Source organism: Plodia interpunctella, chromosome 29, assembly GCF_027563975.2.
Source record: "Plodia interpunctella isolate USDA-ARS_2022_Savannah chromosome 29, ilPloInte3.2, whole genome shotgun sequence".
NCBI classification, from domain to species: Eukaryota; Metazoa; Arthropoda; class Insecta; order Lepidoptera; family Pyralidae; genus Plodia; species Plodia interpunctella.
The window spans coordinates 4,236,206-4,257,911 of NC_071322.1; the positions used below are offsets into that span (position 1 = coordinate 4,236,206).

At 36.0% G+C, this 21,706-nt stretch overlaps 2 protein-coding genes across 4 annotated transcripts; one reads left to right on the top strand and one right to left on the bottom strand.

Moving 5' to 3' along the window:
* Window positions 1–360: 360 nt before the first annotated feature.
* LOC128682308 (uncharacterized) lies at window positions 361–21,019 on the top strand. The gene is made up of 16 exons (XM_053766949.1): window positions 361–534; window positions 896–1,027; window positions 1,296–1,409; window positions 1,856–1,946; window positions 2,543–2,626; window positions 9,747–9,870; window positions 10,224–10,347; window positions 11,185–11,340; window positions 11,955–12,130; window positions 12,505–12,649; window positions 12,807–12,910; window positions 13,380–13,480; window positions 14,751–14,900; window positions 15,893–16,048; window positions 16,492–17,261; window positions 17,849–21,019. The coding sequence occupies exons 1-16, from the start codon at window positions 514–516 to the stop codon at window positions 18,950–18,952; spliced, it is 3,552 nt and encodes a 1,183-aa protein (XP_053622924.1). The 5' UTR covers window positions 361–513; the 3' UTR covers window positions 18,953–21,019.
* Window positions 3,192–8,958, bottom strand: LOC128682320 (uncharacterized). Of its 3 annotated transcripts, XM_053766970.2 has the most exons (8): window positions 8,067–8,632; window positions 7,469–7,538; window positions 7,126–7,225; window positions 6,615–6,720; window positions 6,297–6,402; window positions 5,139–5,293; window positions 4,418–4,605; window positions 3,192–4,000 (listed from the first exon to the last, which is right to left on the bottom strand). In XM_053766970.2, exons 3-8 carry the CDS (start codon window positions 7,197–7,199, stop codon window positions 3,907–3,909), a joined length of 723 nt encoding a protein of 240 aa, XP_053622945.1. In that variant the 5' UTR covers window positions 7,200–7,225; window positions 7,469–7,538; window positions 8,067–8,632; the 3' UTR covers window positions 3,192–3,906. The 3 variants fall into 3 exon arrangements, with proteins under 3 accessions (XP_053622945.1, XP_053622946.1, XP_053622944.1); XM_053766971.2 differs by lacking the exons at window positions 7,469–7,538; window positions 8,067–8,632 and adding an exon at window positions 8,671–8,958; XM_053766969.2 differs by lacking the exon at window positions 7,469–7,538.
* Window positions 21,020–21,706: the final 687 nt, after the last annotated feature.

Sequence of the window (21,706 nt, forward strand, 5' to 3'; positions counted from 1 at the left end):
AAAGGTTGGATATATACATGTAGACCACGGGGATATACGAAAGAAAAATAAGCACAATGTAATTGACTTCCTTTTCTATTATACATATGCATCCCGCTCTGTTGCAGCGACAGAAGTAAAGCCGATTAAAAAAAGAAACTTAAGATAAGAACTAGCCTAACCAAATAAAATAAATAACAGTAGGTAATGTTCTTATATCTGTCATACTGTGTCGACTAAATCTATTGTTGGCTGTCAGTTGTAGGTCAACTCTGTAATCCATGTGAAAGATCCGTTCCTTTGCCTGCCTGCTTTTTAGGAAATGTTTAAATTGCCCTTGTCAATTAGATAGATGTCAATGTCATTCAATAAATCAAACAAATCATGAACTTGAAGCTAGCCGGAAAAAGAAAATGTCGAAGTTTGATTCGGATTTTCGGAAGAAAAAGTAATAAATAATTGTAACTTTGACATTGTATTAATATTGTGAAAAATGATCAAATTGGTAAACTGAATTTAGTTTGCAAAAGGAAGATGGGATCAACTTCGAAAAGGGTACAGATTTTTACCAATTATCTGTGATACTTTGGTGTTGTCAACTTTGCTGAAGTCGATCTAAATAATATTCGCTATGATATTACAATTTACTTATACATTATCGTTTTCTCCAAACAAATATGTATTTAGCACCAAATTAATAAAGATTTTCTACGCTATTTTTACTTTTTCAATTTTGATTTCTTTATTTTTTTTTCTACATCCTTTCAACTAAATGTTGTTATACCTATTAGATTTTTCATGACCTCACTGCTTACAACAATACCTAGAAATCCTCATATTCGAAACTAGTTTTTACTTCCAATTTCATACTAAGTAAGTTTTTTTAAAATTCAGCTTTTTCTGAATCTTATTTCAGACAACAACATCGTCAGTTCGCTACACATTCTCTGATGATGAACACGAGCCGGAAACGGGAACTCAGAAGAATGCGGGGAAGACAAAGAAAACAGGAAAATCCAAAATGTCTGTCTGCAAAATATGTAATAAGGTATACAATATCTCTTGTGAAAAAAAAAAAACAAACAAATCATAGTCAAAATGGAATGGTTATTTTTTACGTAAGCCTTGAACTTTGGGATGTCACAGATGTAAATCTAATTTAACCAGGAGTGTGTCTACATTACACAACATGCACTTGAGAGGATGTCCAACAGACATTCATTCTCACTCTTGTTTCATTTGGGGTATCACAGCTCCAAATGCAACCGGAAAACGCAAAGAAAATATAGCGTCTGATTTTCATATTACTGTTTCAGAGATACTCGGACCCTCGCCACATAGAGGTGCACAGAGACACACTGGACTTCACGTGTGGGATATGCGACAAGCAGTTTAAGACCAGCCGGTACCTGTACAGGCATCACAAACTGGTATTTCATTCCATCTTGTGATTTAAGAGCGAGTGGGGTTCCTGACATTGTTTTCTCTCCACAACTATGCTTCAATTTTTGTTACGACACGACACCCTGAAATATATCTCAAGAAGGCATTGTGACTTAACAAGTGTCCAAATTTTTCCTCTTCTATTTTCGAATGGAATAGATTAAAAATAACTTGGACATGGACAAAAAACACGGACAATAAATGAAAAACCATGAACAAAAACAAACAGAATATCATCATAAGAACTTTGTTCTTGTCAAAGCTTGTAAGGATTATGTGTGTATGTTTGTTACTGTTTCACGCAAAATTTACTAGACCGGTTGTTATGAAATTTTGTACACTGACAGCATGTAGGGTATTTTTCATCTGGAAATTCTCACATGAGCGAAGATCCAGGGCAAGATCCAGTAAATAAAATTAATGAAAACCCCAGGTGCATGCGCCTGCGCCGCACGAGTGCGATCGCTGCGGCAAGCGGTTCCCGCTGCCGACCAAGCTGCGCCAGCACATGTTGCTGCACACCGGTCTGTTTGTTTGTTATCCATATCCCATATATATCTCTATTTTTATTATCTCATTTTTCAATCAGGCGTTGTAAATAAAATAATTGTTTTATATAATAGACAATACGATTATATAGTGTATAAATATTATAGGTTTGAATATATACCCGATGTAAAAAATATTTTAATCTAATATTAATATTTTATTTTCGTCAAGTATATAAATTATCTACATGATATAACATATAATGTAAAATCTATATCTACATATTTATGATATCCTTATTACAATGTACTACTTGTATGTAATGTACTTGGTCTCCTATTATATAACACAGGGTCGCTGGCATCAAACGCGAGACCTCCTGAAGACTACTCGGGTACATCAAAACAAGCAACTTTTACTCTACGACTTTTCGTGATTCGTAGTTTTTTTTTTACGTTTTATAGAAAGGACATTAAAACTAAAAAAAAAGGAAATGTTTGTATTTATCACGTTTAGACAAAAGTCGTAGAACAAAAGATGTTAGTATCTATGTACCTTATGCGCCTTTGGAAGGTTATGCGTTAGATACCAGTGACCCTGTAATGTAATAATGTCCATATTTAACTTGCAGGTGAGAAGCCTCACAAATGTTCTGATTGTGGGAAGAGTTTCAGAGCTTTATACTCTTTAAACACACACCGCTTGCTTCATACAAGTAAGTCTGTTCCACTATTATCATTAAAAGGCTTTTCTGATTTTTGCATTAGTAATGAAACATTGTGACGACATCTAACCACGCCACATGCACAACGCCGCTCACGTGAAAAGCGGACTATACAAGTCACGTAGAAGATCCATAACTCTACGGACAGATGGCGCTACGGTCGCCCCACGACAGAAGCTGACAAGCCCAGACCGCGCAGTCAGTGCGTGTCCGGTTGGAAGCGTATACATACATAACATTATACATACATAACATATACATACATAACATATACATAGCGGCCGAGCTTGATCACCTCGCGAGGATGTGTGTGTGTGTGTGTGTCTGTGTGTGTGTGTGTCTGTGTGTGTGTGTGTCTGTGTGTGTGTGTGTCTGTGTGTGTGTGTGTGTCTGTGTGTGTGTGTGTCTGTGTGTGTGTGTGCGTGTGCGTGTGTGCGTGTGTGTGCGTGTGTGTGTGTGTGTGTGTGTGTGTGTGTGTATGTGTTTGTGTGTGTGTGTGTGTATATATGTACGAAGTCATAATAACAGGATATAATAATTTTAAGTAAAAATATAGTTTATTATTTTAATTAAATACTTTTATTTTCTAAGTTATGTATAATGTTTTAATAATAATAATTGGACAATTGTTTACTGAGATTAATTAAAGGAACACACATTTTTTAAAAATATCTACAAACAAAATCGAGTGACACAAGACCGAGAAAGCTACGACATATACTTTTGTTTCACTCATACTAGGAAGAGGAATAAAAGGGAAGTAACGAACGCCAATGTGTTTTGTACAACGATTAAGAATCAATTATTTTCGTCGTAGGCAGATGTCGTATAAAGCACTACGTATCACTCGAAAGAAAGCACGATTCACTACTCGTTTTTTATGCGGTGGTTCTTTGATCTCACTACTAGTTTTTTTTTTTATTTGATTTTTTATTTGATTGATTGATATTTTTTATGCGATGGTTCTTAGATATGTTTGATCAAAATCAATTCGGCCATTCAAAAGTTGTGGCGAAATGAATATTGAAAGTCGGGGTTAGTTTTAAGTCGTCTAACAGATAAACTTGTGTATTAAATAGGTCGAGAAGTTATATGTAAACGTTTTATCTAATTTAGCTATGCTAGTTCCTTGTCTTAAGTTTTCTTATCCGTATAATAAAAAGTCTAGCAGACGTGGCGCTATTGTCGCTGAAAACAACAAAGTGACGTATCTATTATTGATAGTTCCTCATATTGCCACGGGACACTTGTGGTACGGTATGACATTAATGTTACACAATGATTATCCTCGCCATGTATTTGTCGTACATGGACCCGCTGTAGCAGTCTGACGGTTTGATGCAGCGTCCGAAACGCTCCACGTACCTGCGGGAATACATTTTTTATGTAGGTTATAAATTTACCAAAAACACGACAGGCGTGTTCTATTAACACGCTAGGAGAGTTTTAAACGTACTTGGCACTATTAAAAGAGTGGTTTGCCATTGCCTTCTCCATCACACACACACAGGTTGATGATCAAACAGAATGCAGGTTTCCTCACGATGTTTTCCTTAACCGGAAGCAAGTGGTCTATTCACAAGTCAGATTGCTATACGAACTCATGTGGCACGAGTACCATTCGAACCTGGGACCTTTCGATTCACATGCCATTATCTTAACCATTACACCACCACCGCATTAACACACTTAGCGTCGTATAACGTGCCATGCGTGTCATAATACACTAGGCGTTTTATAATATGCCAGGCGTGTTTTAACACACTAGGCGGGTAAACGCACCCTTTGCTGCAGAAGCAGCCGGGCACGTGCGTGGTGAGGCAGTGCTGTGAACGCAGCTGTATCACCAGCTTGTTCTTCTTGATGTCCTCATACGCGTGGAACGCGTGCGTAAGGAACTTCACCACAGCTTTTACGTTGAACTTGCCCGCGACCAGATCTTCTTCGCCTATCATCTTGACTAGTAGTTTCTGGAAGGTTAAATGAATGGGTTAACGCCCAGCGTTTTGGGCCAGTTTCTTCGCAAAAAGGCCGACGCAAACCAAACTGATAGATGGGTTTATTGTTTTTATTGCAACGTTTTTTACTAGAATTTAGCGCCATATTAAAATGCACACAGCGCCATCTAGTATTTTCATTGCAAAGTTTGTTTTACTAGCATTTTGCGCCACCTTAAAATGTATACAGCGCCATCTAGTGTTTTTATTCAAAGTTTTTTTTTTTTACTAGCATTTAGCGCCATATTAAAATGCATACAGCGCCATCTAGTGTTTTTATTGCAAAGTTTTAAAGAGCATATAACGCCACCTATAATAGAATAGAGGTATTTCGTAAATCCCACTGGAACAATATTATTATCCGGGATGAAATGTACCCTATGGCCTTCTCCATACTCTTAATTATATATATGCGAAATTTCAATAAGATTGGTCGAGTACATAACGCGTGAAGAGGTAACAAACTTACTTTCGCATTTATAATATTAGTTGAGACAGTACCTTACCTTAGTGATTTGGACGCTGACATTAGTACTGGAGTATTTCGTAAGCGCAGCGGATATGATGCCTATGATTTCGTCTACGTCATGTCCGTTGCTGAGTGAGAGGCACTTCTTTAGTCCTACCTTGTCTGCCGTCTTGTAGTACTTTAGGCAGTTCCCTGCAACATAGGCTTATTTAACCCCCTACGCCATAAGCGGCGTGTTATAAGTTTCACTGTTAAGTGTGTCTGTCTGTGTACGTGGCACCGTAGCTCTACAACGGGTGAATCGATTTGTATGCGGCTTTTTTTATATGATATCAAATTTTTATGCGGTGGTTCCTAGATTTGTTTTTATCGAAATCGGTTAAGCCGTTAAATAGTTGTAGCGAAATGAATATTGAAAGTCGGGGCTTTTTTAATTTGTCTAACAAATATACTTGCATGTGTCTACCTACCTTGACTACCTCAAGGTTGACCCATCACTACATAGTATAAAACAAAGTCGCTTCCCGCTGTCTGTCCCTATGTAAGCTTAGACCTTTAAATCGGGTTATTCCCAATTTAATCCAAAAATAGTTCCCGATCCACGGAAAATAATATAAACAATTTCAAATTTAGTCTCAATATGCTCCACGAATATTCCCAAACTGCTCCGCACCAGTTTTGTTCAAAAATGATTAATTCATAAATGAATTCTCAAACTACTCCATCAGTTTGATAAACTCTCTTTTCAAGAATCTTGCTTCGATGTACAGTCAGATGCAAAACTGGACGAAGCAAGTACGCGACGGATTCTGATGCGGACGTTTTAAATAGATAGTGTGATTTAAGAGGAAGGTTTATAAGTATATAACATGCATTTTAAAGCACCCGCGCGAAGCCGGGTCGTGTCGCTATTGAGCTATAAGTAACCCTTTGTGCCTTTTGTTTTGAAAGAAAGAAAAAATATTCGGAGCATGAGTATATAGCACATTTTGCCAGCGGCTACGCCCGCGTGAATATCATATAACAGACCAGATTTTCATACAAACTTTCACACCCCATTATAGTCATTGACGGTGCACCCAGCTCCCGACGAGCGACCTCATCAACGGTTTACAGCACGGCCCCTATGTGGAATGGAATGTATTAGCGAAAATGTGATTTTTGTAAATGACTTTAAACAAAATTATTATCTGACCTTTGAAACTGCGACGTCGCATTTTCCGCGCTGTCTCTATCTTCTCCACGGCGTCATTTATCAGTAATCTCCCTTTGGTAGGGTTCACTTTTGACACAGATGTTAACTGAAAGATGAACATATATACTATTATTATAAAGAGGTAAGCGTTTGTGAGTTTGAAGCGAATAATCTCCGAAACTACCGAACCGATTTCAATAATTCTTTCACCATTAGAATGATACATTATCCAAGATTGCTATAGGCTATATTTTATCTCAAAATTCAAACGGGAGCGAAACCCCGGGGCGAAGCTAGTTTTGTTATAAATTTAAGTACCACTTTCGCCCTGGTCAGACGGTCGATGTACTGCTCAATGGAGTCCACCGCGTTTTCATAACTCGCGTCCGGCATTATTATCGTGTCGTAGTCTATCATTTTTAATCTGTGAAAAAAAAAACTTGTTGACTGTTTTATATAACATATTAGTTTAATCGAACTAATATTATTTACAAATGACAAAGTTTGGGAAGATGTATGTTTGTTACACTTTCACGCGATATCTACTGGACGGATTGTTGTGAAATTTCGGTATACAACGAAGAATATAACCTGAAATAACACTAACTAACTAATAACAGTTTATCCCGAAATTCGAAATAGAAATAAATAAATTTATTCATAGCATACAAATATGCATCACAGAAAATGAACAAAATTATAATATTACAAAAATACATTAAATATGCTACAACAGGGTACCACTCGAATTCCCGCGGCAGCGAGGCCCCGGAGCGCAGCTAGTAAATAATTAAAGAAAAATAAATTTCGCTAGACTGAGTTTGGTCACCTGTTAATGGCGCTTATGACATTAGCACAGTTGACAGGACAGGAGAAACCCAATGGGGTCCATTTTGTAGCCATTCTATCTAAACAGTGGACACGGGATTCTGTAATAAATATAAATATTATAATTTACAAAATTACATCTATATCCATCTTTCCTTACATATTATAAAACAAAGTTCTCTGCCGCGTCTGGCCGCCGACGCAAAAAGCCAACTATACAAGCCGTATAGATGATTCACAACTCTACAGATAGATGGCGCTACGGTTGACTCACTACAGAAACTGACAACCCTAGATCGCGCAGACAGTGCGTTTAAATACAACATATGAAGCATATATACAACCTCCGACGTGACATCGTCTGAGCCGTGCATGAAGATCTTCCCTTTGTGGCGGCTATATGTAGTTAGCACACTAGATGAGAAAGAGAGAGAATGACTTTTACCCAGCAATCCATGATGTCAGCTCCACACTGCCGACGAAATCGGACACACGCCGAAGCGATTGCGTGAACATTGCGTAGTTATGAGTGCTTTTATTTACCGCAATGAAAAACCAGCAATGTATATTGAATCCGCCAAAGTTTACCAAACTGCTTGGCGACAGTGTGGAGCTGGGATAATAAAAAAGAATATCGCCCTCAGCGTCTGTCCGTTCCTAAGCTTTCTTCTTTTAAACCACGCAACAGATTTTGATGGACATTTCACTGTTACATACACAATTTATTCCCGAAGGTACAACATACATTTACATACAAAAATCCAGCTAAACTTTTAGGACAGTTGTTGAAACGCTAGTATTCAAATTAAATCTTATTCTTTCGCGCCTTTATCCCTTTATTTGTGGTCGAGCTCCTCGTGCGAGCCAGGACGTCCATCCCTGAATTGTCAGTGTCTAGTCTTTAAGTGTTACAACAACAAAAAAATATATATATATAATTACCGACAATATTCATATGAAACAAAACATATATTAGGCTTAATAACATTGTTTTCGAACTGCCAAATTACGATAAAAAATTATGCAATGATTACGTCAAATTAACTGCAATTAATTTGTCATTGAAATGTGATTTTATGGTTATATGCTCGTGTATTTCTCGCCTATTAACTCTTGAGGCAAAGTTAGGGTTAAAAAAAAATGTCTTTTCATTTTTATCATCTATTTCCACGCTTAATACCCGCTGTGTAATTACGAATCTGCAATTTCGACAGGTTTAATGTGTTCACTGTACATTGCAATCGCGTAGTATAAATTATATGTGTGTTTTATTAATTATTCGTTAATTCTGGTGATGGTAAAGTTGTCTTTTTAATGTTGAACGCGAATTCAATTGGTGTGGTTTTCCGCGCGTGATATAAGCTTAGATTTACACTTGTGAATTTTCGCTGCCCGACAAAATGTCACTCTTCAGTTCTCTAACTATCTCCATACCAAAAACATCTTAAATCAATGCTTAATTTCGACGTGAAAGAAGGATAATCAAACACACACACACTTTCATATATATTATTAACTATAAATGGATAGTATTCTTGAAACGCACTTTATCTTCTAAACAGCCGAACCGATTTTATTAAAATTTGGTATTTAAAGAGCCCCGTTCAAACATAGACTAAGTTTTTTTTTTTTTCAAGAATCAACCCCCCATTTGAATACCTCTATGATAGGGGTTGAAAGTTTGTATGAAAATCGTGTCTGTTCCCCTTTCGAAGAAATACAATAAGAAGCCGCGTGCAAAAGCTAGTTAAGGAATAAATAATAAAACAAAAATTAATCTCGCCAGTGTGAACGCCGCTCTTAACCTATGTATTGCTTATCGTAACATTACATTTTGAGCACGTGTTTGGAAAATATTGACCCTAAACATTGGCTCAACGTATAAACTTTTTACACAACTGCACAAAAAAGAGGTGTTAAGTTTTTAGTGTTCATATTTGAGTGAGTTTTTTTTACCCTAATCCTAGCTTATATTGTAAATGCGAAAGTAAGTTTGTTTCACATTCTTTCTAATCAACCAATCTTCTTGAAATTTTGCACCATTGAAGTAAGGAGAAGGATTTAGGGTACCTTTCATCCCGAAAAAATAACTTTTCCGTTTGAAAATTTCCGCGGGTGGAGCCGCTGGTTACAGCTAGTGTCACCATAATTCGTAAAGATCTTATCGTTAGATACCCATCACCGCGTGTGTCGTAGGCTATGTGGCGTAACTATACAATTGGCTACGTGACTGGATAAAAAACAATCGAGGTACTTAAATAACCAAACAATAATCAAATGTCACTTTATTGGATCAGTTTTATTGATTGTGCAAATTACAATTTTTTTTATTAAAATGCGAAATTAGAAATGCGTTATTAGGAAGGCGTTTTGATTGCAAAAATCGCGACGTCATAGCACATCACTTTCATCTATGTATATCTATTCATATCTATTCTATAATCTGTACATATAATAAAACTGTGAGTGGGCTATGTTCGCGCAAAACTTAAAAACTACTGGACGGAATTTGGTGTGGTTTTCTCAACTATTTAGCTGGTGGTCTAACTTAAAATCTTGTCCAATATATAAGGAAACAAATAGGCTATTTTTGCCACAGCTCAGCAATGTATTTTTTTACAGATGAGAAGCCATATAAATGCCAGTACTGTCCGTACGCGTGTAGGGACAACTCTACGCTGCGGAGACATCACGAGCGTCACACTGGCACGCTTGTATTGTTCCAGTGCTCCGACTGCGGGAGAAAGTGAGTGTTACAAACTTATGTGTGCGGTCCGTGCAGTAGCCGTGTTAAGGGATCGAACGGCAAAGTTAAGTTTGTTGAGGAAACATCTAAATTTTGATACTGCCTACGTCACTTAGTGCACCGTGACGTGATCCCGTCTATCCTTACACATTATAAACAAAGTCCTTCGTCGCGTCGTGTCTCTCTGTTTGCTATGAACTCAAAAACTACCGCATGAAATTTCTTGCGGTTTCACCAATAGACGTCTTCCTTTTGGTATATCTTTAGGTATATCATTTACTACGTTTATATCCGAGCGAAGCCGTGACGGGCCGCTAGTGTTATGATAATTGGACATGTCTATCTGTATTCAGGTTCGACAACAGATCCAAGTTAAAAACGCACGTGTTGGAGCGCCACTTCGCCGATCAGAAGATGGTGCCGTGCCCGCAATGCTCTGGCAAGTTCAGGAGCGACGTCTCCTTGAAGAAACATATAGTAAGTTACTGTTGATATTGTTTATTGCCAAAAATAAATAAATAAAATATTAAATTTACTACTTACATTTGTCAGAAGTCTGAGCAAAGGCTGCGGTTGTTGCGCCGCTTCTTCTTCACCTGCGCTTGTAAGTCGGCGGTAGACGTAGTTTAAGTAATTTTTTACGTCAATAAGTGATGTATGATGAACTCAAAAAAGTAGAAATTGTGGATTGTATATCATAAAACGAAATATTTTTAGCGAGGCATTTCCGACTGAGGTGTAATATCATAAATGCGAAAGTAAGTTTCTTTGTTACTCCTTCACGCTCAATCTACTCAACCATTCTTCTTAAAATGAAACACAACACAGACACGGTAATTATTGTTTTATGTTGTATTTACAAATCTATCTACCTATCTATATGTATGTGTGATAATTTATCAGAAAGCGACGAAACAGATTCAAATATACAAGGTTACTGGTATCAAACGCAAAACCTCCTAAAGACTACTTGAGTACATCAAAACAAGCAATTTTTATTCTACGACTTTTCGTGATTCGTAGTTATTTTTTTCATATAAAAAACAAAACAATCTACTTTGCGATTCTACACATGTTAACTCTATGTAATAGCCGAGCAACACGAGACAGTGCAGTAGCGTTATGTAGCTGAGCCGAACATAGAGTTAATGTTTTATAGAAACGACATTAAAACTAAGAAAATGAAAATTGTTTTATTTATTACGTTTAGACAAAAGTCGTAGAACAAAAGATGTTAGTCTTTGTGTATCTTATGCACCTTTGGAAGGTTATGCGTTAGATACCAGTAACCCTGTATATGTTATCTCGATCCAGAGAATGGTACACGAGAAAGCCTTCACGGCCAAGTGTGAGGTGTGCGACGCGGAGATCTCCAGCCGGTACAACATGGCCGCGCACCTGAGGAAGCATCTCCAAGTTAAACCGTACAGGTGTCGATATAAACAGTGCAACAAGAGGTTTAAGGATATGGTAAGTTTGATTTGTTGTCTTTGCTGTTTGTATTTCGCCATTTATATTACTGACGACCTCGGTGGCGCAGTGGTAAAGTTCTTGCCACTGAACCGAGAGGTCCCGGGTTCGATCTCCGGTCGGGTCATGATGAAAAATGATCTTTTTCTGATTGGCCCGGCTCTTGGATGTTTATCTATATATGTATATGTTATAGAATATAGTATCGTTGAGTTAGTATTCCATAACACAAGTCTCGAACTTACTTTGGGGCTAGCTCAATCTGTGTGATTTGTCCTAATATATTTATTACGTTTCGCTCGCGTAGTTGATAGCCGCGAAATATTTTTTTTACAAAATTGTGAATATTTCACAACGATTCGATTTCAATTTTGTTGCCCCACGAACTTAAAATTTCTTTTGACAAATCCTACATACTTTTTGAATTTCATCAGAATCATAACAACGGTTCGAAAGTTATCGCGTTCTAAACATACATATACACAAAAATGTATTTTTACCCCAACTTGATTTGTATAGCTAGCTCGCTTCGCTCGCTCGGTCAATAAATTAGAAAGTATGTTTTGTTTGTTGGTAACCTCCTGACTTTACACTTCAAATGAATATCTTCCCAGAACTCTCTCAAAAAGCATTCGCGAATCCACAAGCCGGACGAGCAGTATTCGTGCGACGTTTGCGGACGATTGTTCGCGAGACGGCACCGTCTCAACACGCACATGAGGCAACACGGCGACGACACCAAGTGGAACACCAGGTTTAAGGTTCTGTTCTGCGATCACTGTGGCTTCAGGTGTGTGTTTTTAGTGTTTTCTGTGTTTTCATCCACTGTGGGTTCAGTTTTAGATTCACTTTTTTGTATTAATTTCTTGAAATTATGTTGTGTTGTTGTAGTTTATGTGATCTTAAGTAAATACGTGTTTAGACAAGTGTTCTTAATGGATGAGTATCTATATTATGAGGGGATGAAAGAGGGGTTTAGAATTTAATTTACCTGAATCATTATTTATTTTCTGTCTCTGTACAAGTCACAGAATAATATTCAGAAAATAAAAATTTACATGCACTTCTTCCAAATTTAAAATAAACATAATACCTTTCAAAGCTACAAACTACTAGCTTATTATTTTTTTATTAGTTTAATCGCTTAGAACATATTTGTTGTAGTTTCGACAACAAACCGTGCTTAGTTCGCCACATGCTGAAGCATATTAGACACAGGAACACATACGTTTGTGATATATGCAAATATGTGACGCACCGGAAACTGAGCATCGAGAAACACATGACATACGGCCATGGGGATGAAGATGTGAGTATATTAGTACAGTCAACAGCAAGTTAACCTGCATGAACCTATATGACGTGGTAATAGAAGGGATTTCCTGAAATTCCCACGGGAAACGGATTTTTACTCAAATACGAAGTTGTGGGCAAAAGCTAGTGAGAAATAAATTGTTTGTCCCCAGGATGTGTACTGCAAGATCTGTGACAAGAATTACTTGGCGCATGCGTATCTCATCTTACACTATTACAACCGACACGGCATCCGATACAAGACTGTTAAGAGAATGTAAGTCATTACATATACTACCAGCTTACGCCCGCGTGTGTTTCGTATTTCATCTAATTTTCACCCACTTAGGGGTCGAATTATTGTGCCGCGTGTTTAGTATTTCAACTGATTTTCACCCCCTTGGGGGTCCAATTTTTGTTACTCTTTCATGCAAAATCTACCGAACGGATTGTTATGAAATTTGGTACACGGGTAGAATATAACCTGGATTAGCATATAGGGTACATTTTATTCCGAAATTCCTACGGGAGCCAAGCCCCGGGGAACAGCAAGGGAATAAACAAATCAATAAAACTTGTCACAGCATAAGGTCAATTTGGCTTGTGTTTAAAAAGTACAGACACACACATAACATGTGCTGCAGTAATATAAACAGGCTTACAACTCTTGAACACTGATTTTCAGTTGGAGCCTTAGGTATTGTGAAATATAAAAACTAAAATTATAAGAATAAGGTTTATTTTAGAAAACTGGAGACCTCAGTGATGATAAAAGAGGAGCCACAGGAACCAGTACCTGATGCTGAAGTGGATCTAGAAGATATACAGAAACAAAAGTCTTTGGCTGGTGAGATTATATTCATATCTATACTATTATTATAAAGAGGTAAGCGTTTGTGAGTTTGTATGTTTGAGTCGGGTAATCTCCGAAACTAGCGAACCGATTTCAAAAATTATTTCCCATTAGAAAGGTACATTATCCAAGATTGCTATAGGCTACATCTAGTATATTATATTTATTACCTGCTTTTGCCCGCGGCTTCGCCCGCGTGAGTTTCATAGTAAAACCTCGGTCATACTTTAAGAAAAATATTGAAGAGTATGTTTAGGTACGAATTTTCAGCTTTTTATTTATTTAATTGTATTAAGTCCCATACTTTTTTTCACCCCGCTTTTGTAGGGGTTGAGGGTTAATTTTCAGAAAAATCTGAAACACGTATTCATTAATTTGTTGTAAACAAATAAAACCCAAAATTTCAAGTCGCTAACTTCAACGGTGTAGAACTTTCATATAAAAGTTTTCACCCCCTTCGGGGTGAAATTTCCAAAAATTCTCTCTTAGAGCTCACCTATTCTCCCCAGGGAACGTCCACGCCAAATTTCAGCTTATTAAGTCCAGTAGTTTCGGCTGTACGTTGTCTGTCTGTCAGTCAGTCAGTCACGGAAGAGTTTTATATATTATATAGTTTCTTACGCCGTTTCTTCTCAGCAGTGTTCCAACATGCTAATTCTTCTTCATAATCCTTTCATTAGTCGATTACATACTATATGTATGTTGTATAGTAGTTTTCATCGACCACCACCACTTGCTTCCGGTGAAGGAAAACATCGTGAGGAAACCTGCACACTGGTTGATAATCAACTTGTGTGTGAAATTGAGAAGGCAATGGCGAACCACTCCATTAATAGTGCCAAGAGTGTTGTTGTGTGTGCTTCATTCCACGTAACGACCACGACCCTCAGCCATGAGGAATACGACTATGAAGAAGACAGTTTTAGCATCAAGTTTCTAACATAACATTCCACATATTTTTTTTCTAATTGAGTCGAACCCTACTAACATAATAAATGCGTAAATTTGTGAGGATGTATGTTTGTTACTTCTTCACGCAAAATCTACTGGACGGATTGTTATGAAATTTGGTACACGAGTAGAATATAACCTGGAATAACACCAGAATTTCCACGGGGCGCAGCTAAAGCATTATAAAATGTTTGATGGAAAAAATTTTGAAATTCACTGTTACAACTCTTACAGTTATTTTAGAAAATTTTCTATACGAAATGAGATATTAATTTTTCAATTACAAAAATGTGTTATTTTAAATTATTTTCAGAAATTATAACGGACGTGGCGTTGGACCGCGACGCAACAGACATTACATATTCTAAATCAGTGTTAAAAGAAGATTTGTGTAGAACAAATATTGAACAATTTCCAAACAGATTCAGGAAGAAATTGAAGGGTAGAGCTTCGCTGTTTGATGGTAATTAATTCTAGGGTGCTACCGTGATAGCACTTTATTGAAAATCAAATTCAAATCATTTATACAGAAATTAGACCTTCACAGGCACTTTTTCTCGTCAATTTTTATATTTATAGTTATTTCTCACAAGCTACAAACTACTGGCATTTCGGAACGACCACTGCTGAGAGGAAATGCCGAAAGAAACTCATTTGAACAGTGTTGGTCCCTATCATGCCAGATCGGCTTACCATTATTGTTTCTTACAATGTTTTTTTTTTTTCTAATAACATATAAAAGTACATAATGTACATAGTCAAAAGGTATATCAAAACAGGTTATGATTGTGATCCGAGTGCTGGTTATAATATTGCGTTCAAACGTTCACATTTTTTTTTACACGACGCGTACACGATATGGGGAAAAGAGACAGCATGTGGACGTTAGTGACGCGCTACGTGTTTGCATGTTTTGTGGTATGGTAGACCTTATCGTCACGTCTCAGATAATAAGGTTAGAGTGAGGTTAAGAGTGTACCGAGCGCACACTAGCGCCACCATCACATTTCTATCAATTTCTTTTAAATTAAATGCTTCCCTAGATAAAGGATAAGAAGGAAGCGGTGGTGGTGTAATGGTTAAGACCGAAAGGTCCCAGATTAGAATCCTACTCGTGCCACACGAGTTTGTATACCAATCTGACTCATGTATAGTAGTTTTCATCGACCACCGCTTGCTTCCGGTGAAGGAGAACATCGCGAGGAAACCTGTTCACTGGTTGATTCTTATTAACTTGTTTGTGAAATGGAGAAGGCAATGGCAAACCACTCCATTAATAGTGCCAAGAAAGTTGTTGTGTGTGTTTAATTCCACGTAATGACCACGACCCTCAGCCGTGAGGAATACGACTATGAAGAAGTGATAAAGACTGCATTAAAAAGTATTTTATATTGTTTTACATTGATATAGGTTCTCAATACACAAGATTTTTGATGGATCAATTTATATTTTCAGAACAAAACACCTTATATGCGAGAAAAGAGAAGGATGTAAAGAAAAAAATAGACAAATTGCTGTCGCGCGTTAGACTGAGGAAGTGGACGGAAATATTGGAGAGAGCGAGACAACAATATAACGAAAGGATACGTGCCATACCCAACACGGCTAAGGGTAAGTAGTAAGACAAATTACCAATAATTTAGATTGTGTCTATACCTACTTTTATTTGGTGCATACAGAATTAAAAGTAACCGTAAAACAGTTGAAAAGAGAGAGAAAGTGATAAAGAATAACATGTACATGGTATTTTTTGCACAGGTTTGGAATTTGGGGTGACATTTTTGAGAACTTGTCCAGCTGTTCTTGTTGCTGAGACGATGCGAATGAATCATCCAACTTAACTTTTAAAGTCATATAAATATACTTCTTTCTATCTTATGTTTTTATACTGTGTACATTCAACAGCACAGCACAGCTCCTGAAATTCATCACCATCCACGGCATTAAGTTCCATGCTGTGTGACGTGAATTGCCATTGTTATGATCATCGTGCCGCGTTTTTATTTTCAGTTGTTATTACAAATATGTTCTAATTTATGAAACATTATTTCCAGAAAACAATCTAAAAATCAAACACGTAAATTTTAATCGGGCTAATAACAATGACGTATATAAAAAAGATACAGGAAATAAATTAGACACAGACAATGCTAAAGAGTCATCATATACCAATAACAAAGAGATAGACAGAGATGGTGATAAAATAAATGATGAAACAGATATAGATAGTGTTGAAATGAGTAAGACTTACGATGACAAAGACAGCGATATCATAGATAATGATGGAAGCGTAGGCGATACGACGCCATTGATAAATGCCCATGAAATAAATAGAGACGTCCCCGTAGCTAATGTTTATGAAGACGTTCTTGATATAGAGGACAATCCTATTGGTATTAAAACTAATACGAATGGGAATAATATTAATCGTGACGTTAGAAATTCTTTTAATGCATCAGATAGTGATAATTTACATTATAACTCAAATAGCAATAAAATTGATGATACTAGAGTAAATTCAGAGGAAAAAAATGTCAATTTAAAAAATATAACTAGTAAATATGAAGAAATGAATCAAAGTATAGATAGTACCAGTAAATCAAATGAAGGAAATGGCGCACATGACAACCGTAATGATATTCATGCAACTGATAATAGTGAAACGAATGAACAAATCCATGATGCCGTCGACGAATATGTTCCTGTTAATAACAACGGTAGTGAATCAATTGTAAATGTCGATAAAGAGGAACGTGCACCTGAAATGACAAAGAAAAATGTGAAATTGAAAATCAATACACATCAATGCTACGTTTGTTATAAGGTATGTACACATAATATTATTTTACTAAGCCGTCATTTTAAAAAAGAGCTTCATTAAAACGATGACATTTTATTATCTTTGAAACAATAGTAGAAAAATATATATTTGTTAAAACAAACGTAACTAAAATGTTTCATTACGTATTCTGTTAGTTCTGCTAGCTCAATGCTTCTTTTTTCCATTTTTCTTTTTTGACGACCTCTGTGGCGCGGTCGTAAAATGCTTGCCTTTGAACCGTGAGGTCCCGGGTTCGATCCCCGGTCGGGTCATGATGGAAAATGGTATTTTTCTGATTGGCCCAGATTTTGGATGTTTATCTATATATGTATTTGTTATAAAATATAGTATCGTTTAGTTAGTATCCCATAACACAAGTCTCGAACTTACTTTAGGGCTAGTTCAATCTGTGTGATTTGTCCTAATATATTTATATTTATTTCTTTATTTTATTTATTTAGCTATTCTAATAAATTTCTTGAGAAATAAACAGATACCTTACATAGTTTCCTATTTGTAAATTTTGTATTTACACAGTTATGTAGCGTACATAAACGAATAAATATTGTTTCGCTTTTATTTTCTTACAGCTGTACGAAACTAAAAAAAAATTACTAGACCATTGTCAAGAGCATTTCGATATTTGCACTGATATTCCTTTAAAGAAGTGCCCTCTATGCAACTATGTCACCAAGCTACAGATAACCCGGCACATCAAACTTGTACACGGCATTAACATAAAACTGCCATTCAATCATATTAACGACAAACACAAGAACTCTACAGACTCGTCCAGATATTTCTATAATATAAATGACAAAGTAGTTAAAGAAATCGAAATAATTCCAAGTGTAAAAAACCTTAATAAGATAGCTTACGTGAAAATCGATAAAAATAATAGAATAAACAAAGATTTAGCCGTTGCCAAAACTAAACTGGTCAAAAAATCAGGTGAATGGGTTGTTGAACATGAAAATATCAATCTAAAGAATGCCAATACTGAATTTATACTACCTGAGTTTGATAAAACTGAGATTAAAAAACTGAAATACGTTGGCGATCAATATTTAGACGTGATTAAAGCATTAGGACGATTAGCCACGAAACACAAAGCGAAAATGCTGTATCCGTGCAATGGATGTGATAAACTATGTAAGACATTTGCAGCTCTGAAGTTGCACAGCAGGAGACACGAATCGAACCCTAAACCTTTCAAAAAGAAGGTGTGGAAACACAAAACGCAAGGTTTTGAAAATAAAGTTGTTAAAACTGTTAATACACGAAAAATAGATGCTCTAGAACGCGTCAGACAAGCTAAACCAAAACCGATTGCAAACAAACACAGGTGTGACAAAACATTAATGGATTTCTACGAGAATAATGTAAAAGGCGCCGATATAGAATTCTGGCAGTTCTTAAAGATTTACAACAGAATGAATAGAGAACACGCTGACAATTTGAAAGATTTGAAGGAGACTAATGAATTCGGTGATTATATCACTGAAGAGACACCCCTTGTTGATAATGTAGCAACAGAAATGGCGGAACCATCAGAAAATACAAGCAAAATAGTTAATAATAAGCCAAAAATTAGAAATAGATTTGTTAGAAAATTGATTCTGAGCAAGGAAGAAAGGTTACGTCGAGTTCGGATTAAAGAACAACTGAGAAGAAAATTAATAAATAATAATTAACATATTTATTAGACTATATAATAATATGACGACCTCCGTTCCTAATGGTCATCACGCCGGACTGCTGCACTGGAGGTCCGGGTTCGATCTCCGGTCAGCTCAAGATGAAAGATGATCTTTTTCTGATTGGCCCGGGTCTTGGATGTTTATCTATATATGTATATGTTATAGAATATAGTATCGTTGAGTTAGTATCCCATGACACAAGTCTCGAACTTACTTTGGAGCTAGCTCAGTCTGTGTGATTTGTCCTGATATATTTATTTATTTAGTCTTATTTATAACGCATATAAAACTCTGACAGACTTATCTGCCAATTAATTTTGTGACGAATGACAATATGACGTTCGATAAAAGCCTCAATATGATTAATTAGAAAAATCTCAAAGCAACTCATTTAAATTAACCAAATTAGCGACCGAGTTAAAATTATTTTGAATTTCTTAAATTGTGTATTTTCTATATATAAATTGCTTTTTTCGTATGATCTCAATAAAGCTACTTTTGTTTACAAAGTTTAGTTAATTACTTTTGTTGAGTTATCTGTATTGAAGTGTCTATTAAGTGGTCAGAATTGTTGAAGGAAAATCTAGTTTACTTCCCGTAATTGAACTTGAGAATGGTGATCAATAGTGTTAAATATATATATAGCGGGTATTATCGAGGAATAAACACCTATAGAGAAGTCTTAGAACAATCGATACTATAATTTGTTTATTCTTTGATACTTTAAGAGCCCACGGCAAGGTTATGTGCCCCATGCTCGTAACTGTACATCACAACCACATTACTGATGCACCACCGTTGTCTAACCAATAACAGTCCGCGTTGCGTTGTACCGCAAGCAAATGTATCATGTACCGGTACGCCTGCGGCAGTGCCCACTACGAAGTGTATAGAGACACATACACTACGATGTAGTAACAATCGTATCGATAGTTCAACTATTTTCAAAGTATTGATAATCGATAGTGTACTATTTATCTGCAACACTAGTAATCAGTAGCACTTTATAATGTGTTATAAAACTTAGTATGAAAAAAAGCATTTATCAAATCAAAATCAAATCATTTATTCAGAAATTAGGCCTTCACAGGCACTTTTTCACGTCATATTGTAAATTAAGTGATGTTTACCAAAGCTACAAACTACTAATATTTCGGAACGACCACTGCTGAGAAGAAATGTTCCTATTTTGCCAGAAGGGCTTACCATTTTTTAAATATAAATTTATGTATAATTTTTTAATTTAATTACAACATACGAAGTTCAACGACTTCTAAAAAAGATACCTTTTTTTAGAAGTTGTAGAACCCTCGAGGTTATAACTAAATAAATAAAATTAAAACTAATATTATAATGATAATATAAACTCGAAACTTTGCATAAATAGGAGCTACCGTGGGTCTACCCATAGCACCGTATCTTATTTTGTATGTATGTATATATTTTGTAATATACTGTATATTTAATAGTGCAATGGATAATTTCATAAGAAAAAGTAACTAAAGCATAATAATAAGCATAAAAAACGAAAGCATAGTAAAATATGTATTATTTTTCTTTTTAAAAAAAATCGTAAAGCATTTTTTGCAAGGCTGTTTAAAAACTAGAAAAATGAATTGTTTTTTTTTTTTGTTAGGTAGTTAAGTGTCAAAGAAGTTTGAAATTCAGAGTTTAAGTTATAGGTTAAATTCATGTTGAACTAGATGTTGCCCGGGATTTCGCTCCAATGAGAAATTTTGAGATAAAATATAGACTATAGCAATCTTGGATCATACAGTTCTAATGGTAAGGTTCAGATGGGGTACTATCATCTCTTAACGCGATCCACTTTACGACCTAAACTGAACTGCATCGCAAATTCGTACCATCGACTTAATTTTTTGTATGAATGCGATTAATTTTAGTTGCCTAAATTGAACTGAGTTGCATTGGAATCGTTCTGTAAAAGTTGATGGTAGGCCTGTAGTCACAATATCACAAACGCTTACCTATTTATAATAATAGTATAGATTGAGCTCTAAATAGATTGATTTGTTGAATAAATGTTTTTGTTTAATCTGTTGTTTTAATTATTATCCCCTTGAAATTCGCAAATATAATCTAATGTTACTAAAATCTCCTGAAACCCAAATCGCATCAAATAGTTAATAAATACGTAAGTAAATACGTACTTCTAGCTACGTATAATTTGTTCAAGTGGTTCGTTAATCACATATTGTTTTTGTTCATATTACGTCTGCGGTCATTGTGTGGACTACAAATAACATTTATGAAAAACAGTCATTAGACTGTTTTTCATAAATGACGATTTGTGATGACCTCGGTGGCGCAGTGATAAAGGGCTTGCCTCTGAACCGAGAGGTCCCGGGTTCGATACCCGGTCGGGTCATGATAGAAAATGATCTTTTTCTGATTGGCCCGGGTCTTGGATGTTTATCTATATATGTATATGTTATAAAATACAGTATCGTTGATTTAGTATCCCGTAACACAAATCACACAGAATGAGCTAGCCAACGTAAGTTCGAGTTACTTTGGCTAGCTCATTCTGTGTAATTTGTTCTTGTAATACATTTATTTATTTATTTAATGACATATATGTGGTAGGGGAGGCGTAACCCCGTTGATATATTCGATCGAGTTCACTCTGTAGTTAATTCAAATGCCTTTGTTAAATGTCACATATGTTTGAAAATAATGACAAGAAAATAGTGGTTTATACAAAATACTATTGGTTGGTGGCGGTAG